Here is a 14,805-nt window from a genome sequence, read left to right as displayed (position 1 = left end):
ATTTAATCTTCTGGTCATGTTTTTTTTTATTATTATTATCTTATAATAAAAGCATTATATCAAATACACTTACTACTTTCATCCACATGGTGGCAGAATTTCCCTAAAACAAAAGAGCAACCACCCACATAAAGTCCGGTACAGTATTTGGCATTATGGTTCAGTTTTCATGAGTTTAACCATGCAGTAAAGTAACATCATTGTTAAAGAAATACATTTCAAATCAATACAAAAGTATGTGTATTGTTACTTTTTATTATTATTATTGAAATCAGATATAACAGCAAAAAAAAAAAAAAGGATTTCTCACATATATAAAAAAAAACAAAAAAAATGTAGTGTTTTCACAAGTGCAATTGAGGAAACATTTAAGACCTTCTTTAGTTCTTGTATTGATCCACAACTATCATCTGACTTTATGAGTAACTTTGTGTCATTTCCTGGAACGTTGCAACACCATGCCAAACAAAACAAACTGGAAACTCTCCACAACATGCCAGTAAGTCAGTGGTCACAAGTGTCACAAAGTCCCACCTCAAAAACAAGGTGTGTCTAAGCTTCCTTAATGAGCCTCTAAATAAAAAAGAAACCCTTCACCCTCCTTCTAGTGTTGGCTGCTGAGCTAAGAACCACAACCACATTCCTGCAGTCATGAGGCCGAGCTGATCTGAATCACACGCTAAGACAGAGAGAGAGAGAGAGAGAGAGAGAGAGAGAGAGACAGAGAGAGAGAGAGAGAGAGACAGAGAGAGAGAGAGAGAGAGAGAGAGAGAGAGAGAGACAGACAGAGAGAGACAGAGAGAGAGAGAGAGAGAGAGAGAGAGAGAGAGAGAGAGAGACAGACAGAGAGAGACAGAGAGAGAGAGAGAGACAGAGAGAGAGAGAGACAGAGAGAGAGATAAACTGGTGAGGCACATCTGAGCGTGAAGGTGCCAAACACTACAGTTTGTACGTGAAGTAAGACGTATTGTTGCTTTCAAGGGATCCACTACATGTCTGGAAATGTTACGACAGGCCTGAGAAAGGGAAAACAACCATCACATGTTTGTTGACATGATGGACTTTCATCTCAAAAGCAGGTAAGGTTTGTCTGATCATGTGAAACATTGATGTTCTAGTTTGATTTATGTGGGTTTTGGTTTAAAGACCTCAAAGTTTTAAAGGTGAGCTCCTCAAGTTAAACATGTTGAGTAACCACAGAAAAACACACACTTTTTGAATAGAACTTTTGAACGCAACACTCTGCCTTTTTGTTTATATATCCTTATGTCCAATGAGAGCTTTTAATTTGAACTTTTAACAGTTTTTTTGGAAATGGATGAATGATTCCACATTTTATAACTCATAATCATTCAATGGGATCATATTGTGATGAAAGCATATAAATTGATATATCACAATGCACATTTATGTAATCTTAATTCATAGTACCAGACACATACTACCTTAAAATTCTCGGAAAACAGGATGTGAAATATTTTGAAGGCATAACATTTTTTGTTGTTGTTTCATCACACTTAACATCACCACGCAGTTCTTAACTAAACAGGAGAATACTCTTTTATTTGTCAAGCATTTAAGTCATTCCCGAGAATAAGAAAATAGGCTTTTACCATGTGAGTAAAAGTTCATTTATTTGTTGAGTTACCACCAAACATGCTACATCGCGATCATTATCAAGATATAGAAATGATCTGTTAGTGACAATGCCCAGCTGTAAGATTAATCATTGTGTAAACCTGCTCAATATGCAAATATCAGCTTAACTCAAGGAGTAAAAACCCTTTGGAAATGTTCATTTTCCTCCTTAAATAGACAGGAAATACATAGTAATTTAGTTCAGCAGTATGCAGCACCACACATGGGCGTAAACAGACAATATGCAGTTTTAAGATAAGAGCTATTTCCTGTATCTAGCAGTTAAATATTGCTGCCTGTGTTTGAAAAACAGCCTTTCTTCTTGCACATGTATGAGCAATATGTTGTTTTTTCCCTCCTCTTGAGCAGGTGCAGTGTAAGCAGGCAGTGATAAATAGGTCCAGAGTGTGCGTGATTTTGTTTACATGCAAAGAAGTGGAAATGAGAGTGTAGATAAAGGCAGAGAGGAGGCCTGTGTGTAAAGAGGGGGGCTGGGAAAGAGGTTAGACTAAGGTGAGAAACTGAAATCACAACTGCAGCATTGAGTTTTCACACTTCAGTGCTGAAATGTGGCTCCGGCACAGGCATGCAAGTGAGAGCATGAGATGGATAGAGACCAAGAGAGAGCTGGTTTTAATTATGAGTAGCATTTCGTTGGTTTATTTCAATAAATATTCTGTGGAGGTGCGGAGTCTCGACTAAAAGATACCTCTTATCCTCTATTAACAGACTGAGTAACACATAAAACGTGGACATTTAGTATAAAGGCAGTGCAGGTATCTGTAACTTTAAAAGGCTCATAAAAATGCAAATTCACCTAAATGTACTCCTCTAAACTGAATCTATCCAATAAGAGGGTAATGGCCTCTTAATGTTCTGCCTGTGCCAGCAGATAAAACCATCATAGTGTCACTGCAGTAAAGGGCCTGAAAGCAGAAGTGATCCGGTTTTCTGCAGGTTGCTAGACTTTCTGCCTTTCTTTAAATAAATTGTCAACATGTGGGTCAGCCTGTGGTTTTATCTGAAGGGCTTTAAAACAAAAAGAGATTACACTCGTCAGACGTGATGGCTCTGCTTCTCCAAGCGTGACAACCTATCAGTAAGAACTGTTGTTCTCAGCCTTTCATCATGTCTGATTAACAGTTAGTCCATACAGCAGAGGAGCTCAACTACTCTTCTACTCCTTCCCTTATGATGAGGAGAACAAACTGGATTTTATATTTCTTTTATTCAGTGTGCTGTGTTGGCAAGTTGCACTCATTACTGATAATGTTACTTCATGATGTGACAGAAGCTGTTTCAGCAAATTATCCAATTACTCATCCCATTACTTGGCTAACATGAACTATTTCAACAGATTTTCCATGACTTTAACGCAACTAACATTATTACTGTTTATCCGTGACTTTTAGTCAACTAAAGATCTTACTGTATGTCCACTATTTTAATCTAACCATTTAAACTGTTTAACTCTCACTTTATGTTAGGCCCACTTCAATGGTTTATCCATTACTTTTAGCTAACGTTAATTATTCCAACTGTTATCCATTACATTTAGCTATTTCAACAGTTTCACCATTAGCTGACTAACCTTAGAACCACTTCAATGGTTTATCCATTACTTTTAGCTAATGTTAACTATACCAACTGTTATCCATTACTTGGCTTTAGCTAATTCAGATAACAATTTCAGCAGTTATCACTATTAGTTAGCTAACTAATGTTAACTGTAGGCCCACTTCAACTATTTATCCATTTCTTTTAGCTAACGTTAACTATTTAAACTATTTATCCAGTAGTTTAAACCAACTTTTCTAACTGAAACTATTTATCCATTACTTTAATCTGACTATATCAACAGTTAACACTTTTAACTGACAGTTTAACTGTTTATCCATCGCTTTTAGTGAATCATTTATACTATTTACAACTAAACTATTCATCATAAAAAATTTTAGCTAACTAATTGAACTTAATAGCCCTGAGTTTAAGCTAACACTTACTATTTCTGAATATCCATGAGTTGAACTGTTTATCCTTCACTTTAAGCTTACAATTTCAACAGTTTGACTATCACCATTAGTTAACTAACTAACTTTAGGTCTACTTCAACTGTTAATCCTTTTTTTATAGCTAACATTAACTATTTAAACTGTTTATCCAGTAATTTTAGCCAACTGTTATAAGTGAAGCTGTTTATCCATGACTTTTAGTGAACCATTTAAACTATTTATCAGTTACTAAAAGTTTTAGCTTGCTATTTTAACTATTTATCCATTGCTTTTAGCTGTAATGCTATATCCATTACATTTAAATATAACTATTTCTGCTTTTTATCTTTTTATAACTGTTCTTTTTAGTGTATTTGGAAAGTGAACCATGACTGCTGTCACATGATACCGCTGGATCCTCTTTCTTTTTTACTTTAAATTTCATGGATGTTTGAGCAGAAAGTTTCAGGACTTAAATGTTCTTGTTAAGCCCACTTTCAAATTTTCTGTTCTCAATAAAACAGCAGCTGTTTCCTCTTTTCATTGTTATCTCTTGCTCTGTTTCTTCTTTAGGTCGTGGTTTCCTCTGAGATGATGGAGGACAAGGACAGACTTTGTCCTGGGATGGAGGAGAGTGAGGTGGACGTACAGACCGTACAAACCAAAGCTCAACCACAGCAGGCCAACAACAACAGACCCAACTGGTCCAATGGTAACAAAACTCTTCTTTATTTGTTTTTATCTGGAGTCTTGAATAGTACTGCAAAAAAAAAAAAACTGTCAACGTCATGTTTATCATCAGGAGGACTCATCTGGGCTTAATTACCAATACACATACCCAACATATTTTTGTATTTAAAAGTAATGAAGGCAATATGGGGCTCCATTTGTGCCAAAATGCTGTTATGATATACTGTTTTGGTATTTTAAAAGGATACAGGCACAATTTAGTACTCAAATTTTAACAGTAATGGCCCATTTTTACTGCTGTTTAAATGGACTCATATCTTTTGTTTATGCTGATGTAAAACATATGTCAGTTTACAAATGTACAGAAGGAACCTAATAATATTCATACCTGAATTGCAGGTGATATATTGTTGTTTGAAGCCTTTGACACTATCTGTGAGCAATAAAAAGCATGGACAAGCTGGTATCTACTTAGAAAAGTCTATAAAAGTTATTCAGTATCACCTTTGTCCAAAAAGCCATACAGAGATAAGATAACCTTTTCACTACCTTTTTCTGACTTTCATTTTCAATTTCTAAAATATTTTTGGAAACAAAAGTCCCAGTCACACTGAAGCTTTCCAGTGTTACAGCTGCGTTGCCTCATAAACCATTGGCCCTGCAGTGTTTCAGAAATCTTTCAGCTGTTGCCCTTAAAGCAGAACAGATCAGTGATCTTATTTTAGATTTCCTCATGACGGGCCTTACTGTTGAACTGTACGCCTTTAGAGAAGCCTTATTATCATGTTATCACCATAACACCACGCTCACATTCTTAAGATGCCATTAAACAGACATGCAAAGATGTGAATGAGAGATTGTTTAACTACTTAATGTATCTTATTTCCCTTTAATTAGCTTTAAGATTATTGCAGTCATTATATCCTACCTGTCCTACAGTATCATGTGTAGATACGGTTCATTCTGTAGTGGCTTTATTCCATCTCTTTATGTAATGTTTGTTAGCAGTGAGTCAAATGTAGAATGTCTATTATTTATTCATACACATTCCCTTAAAATAGCATAAACATGCCATTATTATATGCAAACTTGGTAATAAAGTAAAGTTTTGAAGGTTTTGTAACAATATTTGGCTGCACAGCATGAATTTGTACTAACTCGCCCCCTTTAGGTCAGTGATATTTGATGGGTTATTTATTTTTGACTGCCCTCATTCTGTGGGTTTTGTGTGTGTTTGACAGCACATCCACATTTCATTGCAACCATATACTGAAGTGTTACTTTCAGTTCTTGTTTTTTGTGTTACTGGAACTTGAAGACATGCCATGTCTTAAGCAAAGTAGGTCAGATCAGAACAGGCAGGACATTTAACAGATCCAACAAACTCTCACCTGAAAACCAGGACTAAAATACAAACCAAACTAATGAGGAGATGGAGTGCGGGCAGAGAATCTCAGGTGAGGGGAATGAGGTAATGAACTAGCAATGCAGGCAGAGAGCTGATTGGCAGGATGTCAGGGAAGGACTAATGACACAGGTATGGGTCAGGTGTGTCAATAAGAAGAGGAGGGAAGTTTATGCTCCTTGAGCTTCATATAAAATTTGTAATGTAAACTTCGAATCTGTGCTCTAAATTTTATTGGGAAAAAACCTTGATCAAAAAGAAACTAAAACATAATTAAAAACTGAGAAAACAAAAGTCTCCTGATAACTGACTGAACATATGGAAACAAAGACAAATAAGAAATACAGAATTAACTGTATTGTATTTTGTTAAACCACCCCCTTTGTCCTTCCCATGCTCGAAAAAAAAAAAATGCTGCAAAAATGCCCTCCTTAATGCCCCATGGGACATGATAACGTGCCCCCTAGGTTGCCCTTAAATGAAGAAGAGATGGTTAAAGTGGAATCAAGAGCGCACCACCAGTAGAATCAGAGGTAATGAAGTCCCCTCAGGGGTACCTTTACATAAGGAGAAAACATGATAAAGTGCCATAGGGAGAAAAACATGGAGAAGTGCCCAATAGGGGGCCCTTAATTGGAGAGAACATGACAAAGTGCAACCAAGGTGCCCTTCTAGTAAAGAAAACGTGATGAAATCCCCTCTAAGGTGCCTTTAAATGAAGAAAACACGATAAAGTGCAATCTAGGGTTCCCTACCAGTCGAAAAAAGGTGATGAATTACCCTCTAGGGCACCATTAAATGGATAAAACATAATGTAGTGGCCTATGCATTGGCCATAAAATTAAGAAGATGTATTACAATGTCATATAAGCTGGTGCCCTTTTTATTTTTTTGCCCCTGTCCCTCATAGTCCCCCACTGTATTATTATTATTAGTTTATTTAAAAGGGGACAGTGCAATTTCATAAAACACATGATTATACATGGTTAAAAAAGCCAGAGTTAGCCAGAAGGCTAGTTTTCATCTGTAGTCCCCTGGCCATGATGTAAAAAAGCTGAGAATTACGAAACAAAAAACAAACAAACAAAAACAAACAAACAAACAAAAAAAAAAAACGTACAATATACAAAATACATATACAAACACTTACGATACGATTAAAAAAAATGTTATGTTGTGATGATTACGACATCACAACATAACATTTTATCATGACATCAAAACAACACAACAGGCTTATCTTTTAGTGTTGGCAGCTGTAGGTGTTGATAAGCCACAATTTCAACTTTTTTGTAAAGGTCTTGTATGTTGTTAGCAGTTTAACCTCCTCAGGTACTGAGTTCCACACACTTGCACTCCTTACTGACCAGGCCGACTTACTGAAAGTGCTCCTGCGCAGAGGAATATAACAGTCACCTCTGACAAAGCCTCAAGTAACACGCTCAAGGCTGTTTCTTTGGCTGATGAACTCTTGCAGAGGATCTGGAGCCGATTTATGCAGTACTTTATAGGTCAGTTTTAAGTCTGCAAATGTTTGAAGACTGTCCCAATTTAAAATACTGTATTTTTTAAAAATTGCACAGTGATGATAGTGCCTAGGTTTTTTATCCATAACTTTAATTGCTTGTTTATACAAGATTTCCAATGGTTTCTTTGAACACTGACCAGCCTGGGACCAGCTGGTTAGGCAATAGTTAAAGTGGCTAAAAATCATTGAATGCAAATACATTTTTGCGGCTTTGACATTTCAATTTGAATTGCACGAAAATTTGCAAGATTAAACTTGATTTTTTTTACACAATTTGCCAATATGGGCTTTAAAAGAAAGCTCTGAATCTATTATTATACCAAGATATTTATATTGGCTGACAATTTGTAGTCTTTCTCCATTAACATGTATGTCGGGGTCAGATGATACTCTATTTGTTTTAGTGAAATACATGCCGACAGTTTTAGAAATGTTTAGCTGCCGACAGCACTCCTGGAACCAAGTTGTAAAACAGGACATTGTATTAATGAGTTTAGCAGCAACAGTGTCTTTGGTGGGACCATGAACAAAGAAAACCGTATCATCTGCAAACATTAAGCATTTAGCTTATATGTAATGTTACATGTCTCTCTTGCTCAGGTCAGTGTGTTGTGGCGGTGCCAAGCTATTCGGCGCTGAACCCGAGCTTTGATCTGTCTCTGTGTCGAGCCAAACTGGAGAATGACGGCTTTCAGGTCAGCACACACACATATGACCTACTTTGGCACTTTGAAGTTCATATTTATTTTATTATATTTTTTATATTCATATTTGTGTTTATTTCCGGTTGATAATTTGTTTAAATGTTATAGATTCCAGTCGGAGACATGGAGACTCCACTCAAGGCAGCTCTGGACGTTCCCTCAGTCAGGAGATACATGGTTTTCAACTCCGCAATCTTCCATTTTATAATGGCACCGGTACGTTGTCCAGCTGTCAGTCCAGTCTTACCAACTCTAAACTCACCCATTCCTCTGCAGCTTTACCTCTCTCACCACTTTTTTTTCATTTCTCTGTCCTGTATTTATACTTTTTACTGTTTTTGTTTTGCTTTAAATGACCACTCCAGTTTATTACACATGATAAAGTTTGGAAACTTGCAATAAACTGATAAAAAATCAAAAAGAAAAGAAAAATGTCAAGATCAAAGGCAGAAATTTGCAGTCCCCCCCCCCCCTTAACTTTTAATCAGTCTGCAAGAAAACCTGCAATCCCCCCAATACAATAGTATCTTTGATTAAATTATTTCTGTCTGATAAATATCTTACATCTTTCTGTAACCCAGGCTTACTGTCCAAGTCTTAAAGTCTTGCAATAAATGATCATATTATACAGTATAACAGTCAAAACAACACCGTTACTGTGTACTGCTGTCAGCTGGTAACAGCGGCTTTCTGTGAAGCTCTAGAAACCACGTTTTGTTTTTTGTTTTGAGTTAAATGCATAACTGGAGCTATAGGTGGCAGTTAGCTTAGCTTGGCATTAAGACTAGAAGCGAGGGGCTTTATCAATACACAAACAAGTTTTAAAATACATACAAATACATGCTTACACTTGCATATAAACTGCTAATTAGTGAGCTTAAGAGATGCTGATGGCCTATTTGTGAATTTTTGATGGAGCCAGGCTAGCTGTTTCCATCTGCTCTCAATCTTTATGCTAAGCTATGCTAACTGGCTCAGTTGTTAATGAACAGACATTAGATCTATATATCTTCTCATCTAACTTTCAGAACAAAGGCAATTTAAAAAAAATGCTGATTAAGAATTGAACCTTCCTCCACCAGGTGCTGTATGTGGTGGTGTGGTGCGCCGTGTTCTCCACCCTCCACCTCTACATCACCGTCAGCGACTACTGGGTCCTCTGCCTCTCTGTCAGCATGGTCTCCATCTTCCTCACCACGGCCATCATCTTCATCCTCCACCACAGTAACAAGGAGGTAAAGAAGACTGACACGTTCATATTAATGATCTGAGTTTGGATTCATCTGATGGGGAGTTCTTTAAATAAACCTTAAATGTGAAATTATTGATTCTCAAACATGTTTGTTTCTGATGTCAGATCAACATGAACATAGACGTTCGGTTAATCCAGGTGAATGAGAGGATGGTGAAACACAAGCTGCTGGTGGCCGTGGCCGACTGGGTGCAGTCCTGCACCGGACACATGCAGGTTATACTTAAAAATACTTCTAATAATAACTTCTATGTACAATACATGTCCATGTCTACCCATGTCTTGTTAGATATTGTTTTGTCTGATACACAGCTGTTAGTACTCCTGTACTGCTTTTGTTTCTTAGTTTAATCTTTTTGTTGGAAACAACATGACAATATGTTGGGGAGAAAACATAAAGATGATGACACTGAGAGTAAGGCAGCAAGAAGGCAGGATGATTCAACAAAAAACATGTGGTTAATGACACAAGATGACTATCAAAACAACATTTCTGCAGGCATAGCAACACCACAATGACAAATGACAAAGGGAATACACACCAACAGCTTAATTAGTCTAAAACTATATATAATGCCGTTCTTGGGGCTGCACCGTACCGTAAAAAAGTCTATAGATATTTTATATATTCATATATTTGGAATAATTACTTTGCCATCTCTACGAGAATGTTAAATAAAGTTTTGTAGGTTTATGCAATGCCTGCTCACACAACATGAGTTTGTAAAGAACAAGTGGATTTTTAAAAAACTGTGTGGGCTTGCTCACAACCAACAGCCCAACACTAATATTCAAGATCTTTCTGGAAAGAATCTAAGGAATAGCTCTATTTTACTTATATACCCAAAGTAAAAACTGAATTTTAGAAAAAGAAATTACTCTATTTACGGAAAAATGTGGAGGTCAGTAATAACAGAATAAGGAGAGTAATTTGAAGACTTCAAAGAAATGCTGAAATAAATGTTATGTGGCTCGTATTGAAGTGCATCTCCACTAATGATGTAGGAGTACAGAGCTTCATGTGATCAATAAAAATGTTTAAACTTGCCAAAACCCGAGACGTGGGTGGTTATTTAGTGGTGTGGAAACAGGCAATAAAGAGAAAATGGAATCGTTTTTCTTTAGCAGTCACTGATGCTGTTGTATTCGTGTCTCTGCAGCTGCACTTTGTGTACTGGGACATGTCCCGCTGTCTGAGGGCACTGACTGAAACTTTAGAGGAGCGCAGCTTTGTGGCAAGCGAGACCCAGGTGAGCGAGTCGAGTACATCTGTCCCTCTGTTTGTTCTCCTGCTCTTTTATCGATTTCTTTCGTGTTCTCCCATGTAAGTTTTCCCTCAAAATCAATTGAAATTTAATTCCAGCTGCTGTTTAAAGGATATTTATTCCTATATCTTAGTTTAGTCCTTGAAGGATGGTTTCACATTTCATAGCTTGTAGAGGAAGTTTAAAAGGATCAATTTCCCACTTTCATCAGAAAAAAATGAAGAAGAAAATGTTACATCTCGTCCTCGTGACAGAGGACACGGCTGTTGACCCCGAGGCCGGAGGGTTAGATGTGGATCAGGACTCGGACGAACAGAGGCCTCTGCTGAGACATGAGGACACGGGTTGCAGTACGGCATCCAACCAGCGGGAGGGCGCCAAAGTCACCACCAACATCAGCCTCATCCCTGATGCATCGTTACCTGCTCAGGTAAAGATGCTGCATGACTTCTTTTTTCCCACCTTAAGGAAATAATATATTATATAAGAGCTTGAGCATGATATCATTATGGATGTATCTGCATTTGCAGTATATGTTTACTAATACACAAAAACAAATCACAGGGCATGTCACATTTATTAGAAAGATAAGATAGTTTATTATCATTTAATTTATTGATCCCACATTGGGATTTTTTTGTTTTACAACACCTCAAGAGTAAAAAAATAAATATATATATATATATATATATGTATATATATATATATGTATATATATATATATATATATATATATATATATATATATATATATATATATATATATATATATATATATATACCTAATGTTCCAATTACACATTTCTATCCAATTAAAATATATTTAACATTAATTTGCTTGGTAACATACATACACAGAATATATTAACATTAATTGCATTAATTACATAAACTGTATTAATGTTAATTAATCGATACATTTTATAAGCTATTGTTTGATACATTACTGACAGTCTATTCCCCTACATTTCATTTAGATATATAAATGGCACTTTTTTGGTTTATGTTAGAATTACTTGGGTCAATTGGAAGGATATGTTGTATGTTATTGAAAAAAAAAAAAAAGACAAAATAGACCCAATATTTCTCTGAGTGAACTGATAAGTGTTATTGTACTTCTTCGCAGGCTCAAGCCTACCAGCTTCTGATGACCTACAGTGCAGCTTATGTGAAGCTGCTGGTGTCTGAGAGGCTGTCAGGACCGTCACATTACCGCCTCCGCTCCCAGAGGAATCACTGCACCACCGCCCCTCTCTGCCTCTGCCAGTACATCACAAAGAAGATCATTCAATAACAGAACCGGTGACAAACCAGGAACCTGGTGGACTAAACTCCCTTTAAATATAAAAAACTTTTGCTTTGCACCCATGCTCTTGAACAAACTGAGATAAAGTGTCTCCTCTGGAGCAAACACGAATTATGCTGTTTTGATCAAATGAACTAACCTGTCCGGAGCTTCACCCTCTTGATTTCTCTGTTTTTGAGTCTCTGGTCTGCAGCTTGTCTTCACGCCAGCTCTATGTTTGCACCACCTGGACAGTCCCAACAATTTCTGCACCATGCCAAACGCTGTCTGATCCGGCTGCTGTAAAACAATATTTGCACTCCTGTACACATGACAATCACGACCTTAGTTAAGGCTGTTTAAGTTATTTGCACAAATAAAAAATATAGATTCTCATAATTCATCTTTGTGGTTGAACTGAAGGCAGTGTTGGAAATTAACAGTTCTTTTCTCTCAAATTCTGTACTTTGGGACAATGTCAAGGTACTTTACTTACTTATTAATTTACATTTTATGCTATTTTTTAGTGCAATTTTTTATCTCACTACATTTATCTGACAGCTATAGTGACAAGTTGCTTTTCATACGAAGATTTTATATAAAAGAAAGGATGGTAACCTTATAAAATACAACACATTGTTAAATATTAATATAGTTTTTTTCCAGTTATTTTGGCTTGTGAGCTTTTACTTAAAGTCAGTGTCTAGTTGGTGCCTCTATTTGATTTAAATAAGTAGAAATACCTAAATGTTAAAAATACTTTGAATTTTAAGTATGAAAATGAAAAGTACTCTTCATGCAACAGAATGAGACATCTGTTAAATTGTAACTGCACTCAAATTGTTAATATATATTATATAATTGGATTTATGGTAACACCTCAAATTGACCATCATTAATAAATGGTTAATTTTTAATGTAAGTTAAAAGTTAACAAATTTTTCACTGATAACAAATAATGAAACTGTAATATAGTGTCGGGGAAGTAGGTTTAAATAACTGTAGAGGTTGTCGTATGCTGTAGATTACCCAATGAGGCAAACTGTAATTTGTGATATTGGTAATAATAATAATGTAAGGGACATTGTTCATTAATCAACATGCAAACCCATGTAAATAAGTAAGCTAAAAGGCTTGGCAGTCCATTTGCCTAATGTTTGGCATCCTAAAATAATAAAATACTACAGTATGTATTGTATACAATAGTTAAGAAACATACTATATCGTGGTAAAAAATAGGAGATGATACAGGTAAAATACTTTAATTTTAAAGATCTATAAAATATCATCAGTGTTGAAATTGTTGGTCTGAACACTACATTTACATAAAAAAATTACACTACACTACATTTAAGAAAAACATTTTTTTTGTTTATTTAAATGATTTGTAATGGAGTATTTTTATGTTGTTGTTTTGGTACTTTTACCACTGTTTGGAGGATTGATAGTTGATGTGTGGACAAAGACAGCAGAAGCATGAAATGAAAGAGAGATTTCCCCTGATGCAGCTGTGTAATGACGCTGAAAGCAGGTTAACACGAATCACCAGCTTTAGTTTCCTGGATATATTACCTCAGATATCAGCGACAGAAACAGCACCAGAGTGTTTGTTTTAGTGTTTTCACACCTTCGGTTTTATGTGTAGGTGGTTCAGATATCTATGCATTTGTGTGTGCAGGACACTGTGTTTTTTCTCATATATTACCAGCGATTACCCATCAGTCCTGGCGCTGCGGCTGAGATGACAGCCCAGCGAGAGAGCTGCAGGATGACACAAACACACAGCGAGACAGCCAGCGTGGCTGACCTGGGGGAAGCTGGGATTGTGTGATGGAGGAGCGAGGCATGCAGCGTGAGGCCAAGTTAAACGATCTCAGAGACGCTGGCTGTCCTCGGGGGGCTAAATGGCCATCTGTGATCCTCCACACACAGGCTGGCTCAGCTCCCACCTTTAGTTTCTCCATCTTTTCTATTGGCCAGTTTGTTTGGGCCCATACTTTACCTCATCAGATAGATGATTTAAGGCTATGGTTTTATTATAACAACAGCTTATTTTACTGTTAGTCCACTTTGTGAGGTTGGGAGGGCCTTGTCTCTCCTCAGCTCCCCTACCTCAACAGTGTGCGACACTAATGTTAGCTTAGCAGAGGAGTCTGCAAATGGCCGCTACCCAAAGTAGGGTTCAAGACTGAGTCCACATAAGCACAAAAATAAAGAGTTTTATTTAATAATGAAAAAACTGACCATGAGCTGGATTTCTTGTTCTTGGAAGAAATCTTAGCTTGCCTTTATTTCCTTAGCTTGATATCTCAGTGGAATGTTTAGTTAGTTGGCTTGCTTGCAAAAATTATTAACCAGCTAATGTGATCCATGATACTAACTTGTGTATAATGACATATGGTGTTGATTTAAAGCAACAATAAATTATGGTAAAGGTACAACAAGTGTATAAAAAACATTTTCTACTAGCTAAGAACACAAGACAGGGGTGACCAAATAGCTAACTGTTACCTAAGCTAAGATAAGATAAGCCCGCAAGCTGTAAACTATTGCAACATTTTGTGGCAATATTGTACAAAACTAAATGGGAATTCATCCAATAGTTACAGTAGATACAGTAATTTGGACCAAAGTGGCCAACCAACAAAATGACAGTCTGATACTGCCTAAAGGGGAAGGCAATGTCATGTTTTTAATGTGTATGTGTATATGTAATGTGGTAAAAATGAATAAAACAAAAATGCCACTACAATGTAGGAAAATTAGCAGCTACAATTTCAATGTGATGAAAGAGGAGATAACATAGAGTTCAGGACCAAGTCCACATAAGCACAAAGACAGAGTTATATCTTAAACTGTCTTTTTTTTTGCCTTAGCTTGCTTACTAACGTTATCCATAGAAAAATATCTCAGTAGAATATTAGTTGGCTAGCTTGTGAAATTATATAATTAATGTGATCCATGCTACAAACGACAAATGGTGTTGGTGTTAACCAACAATAAAGTTTGGTAAAGGGACAACAAGTGTAAAAATAACGCTTTCTACT

At 36.4% G+C, this 14,805-nt stretch overlaps 1 protein-coding gene across 1 annotated transcript; it reads left to right on the top strand.

Annotated features, from left to right (window-relative positions):
- The first annotated feature begins 897 nt into the window (after positions 1 to 897).
- Positions 898 to 14,300, top strand: tmem268 (transmembrane protein 268). Its single transcript, XM_059349890.1, has 9 exons — positions 898 to 1,079; positions 4,203 to 4,341; positions 7,853 to 7,947; positions 8,065 to 8,172; positions 9,039 to 9,191; positions 9,314 to 9,424; positions 10,369 to 10,458; positions 10,685 to 10,903; positions 11,600 to 14,300. Exons 2-9 carry the CDS (start codon positions 4,221 to 4,223, stop codon positions 11,765 to 11,767), a joined length of 1,065 nt encoding a protein of 354 aa, XP_059205873.1. The 5' UTR covers positions 898 to 1,079; positions 4,203 to 4,220; the 3' UTR covers positions 11,768 to 14,300.
- The last annotated feature ends 505 nt before the right edge of the window (positions 14,301 to 14,805 follow it).

Source organism: Centropristis striata, chromosome 14, assembly GCF_030273125.1.
Source record: "Centropristis striata isolate RG_2023a ecotype Rhode Island chromosome 14, C.striata_1.0, whole genome shotgun sequence".
Classification (NCBI taxonomy): Eukaryota; Metazoa; Chordata; class Actinopteri; order Perciformes; family Serranidae; genus Centropristis; species Centropristis striata.
The sequence above is the reverse complement of the archived record's forward strand: the minus strand, read 5'-3'. Positions and strand labels throughout refer to the sequence as shown.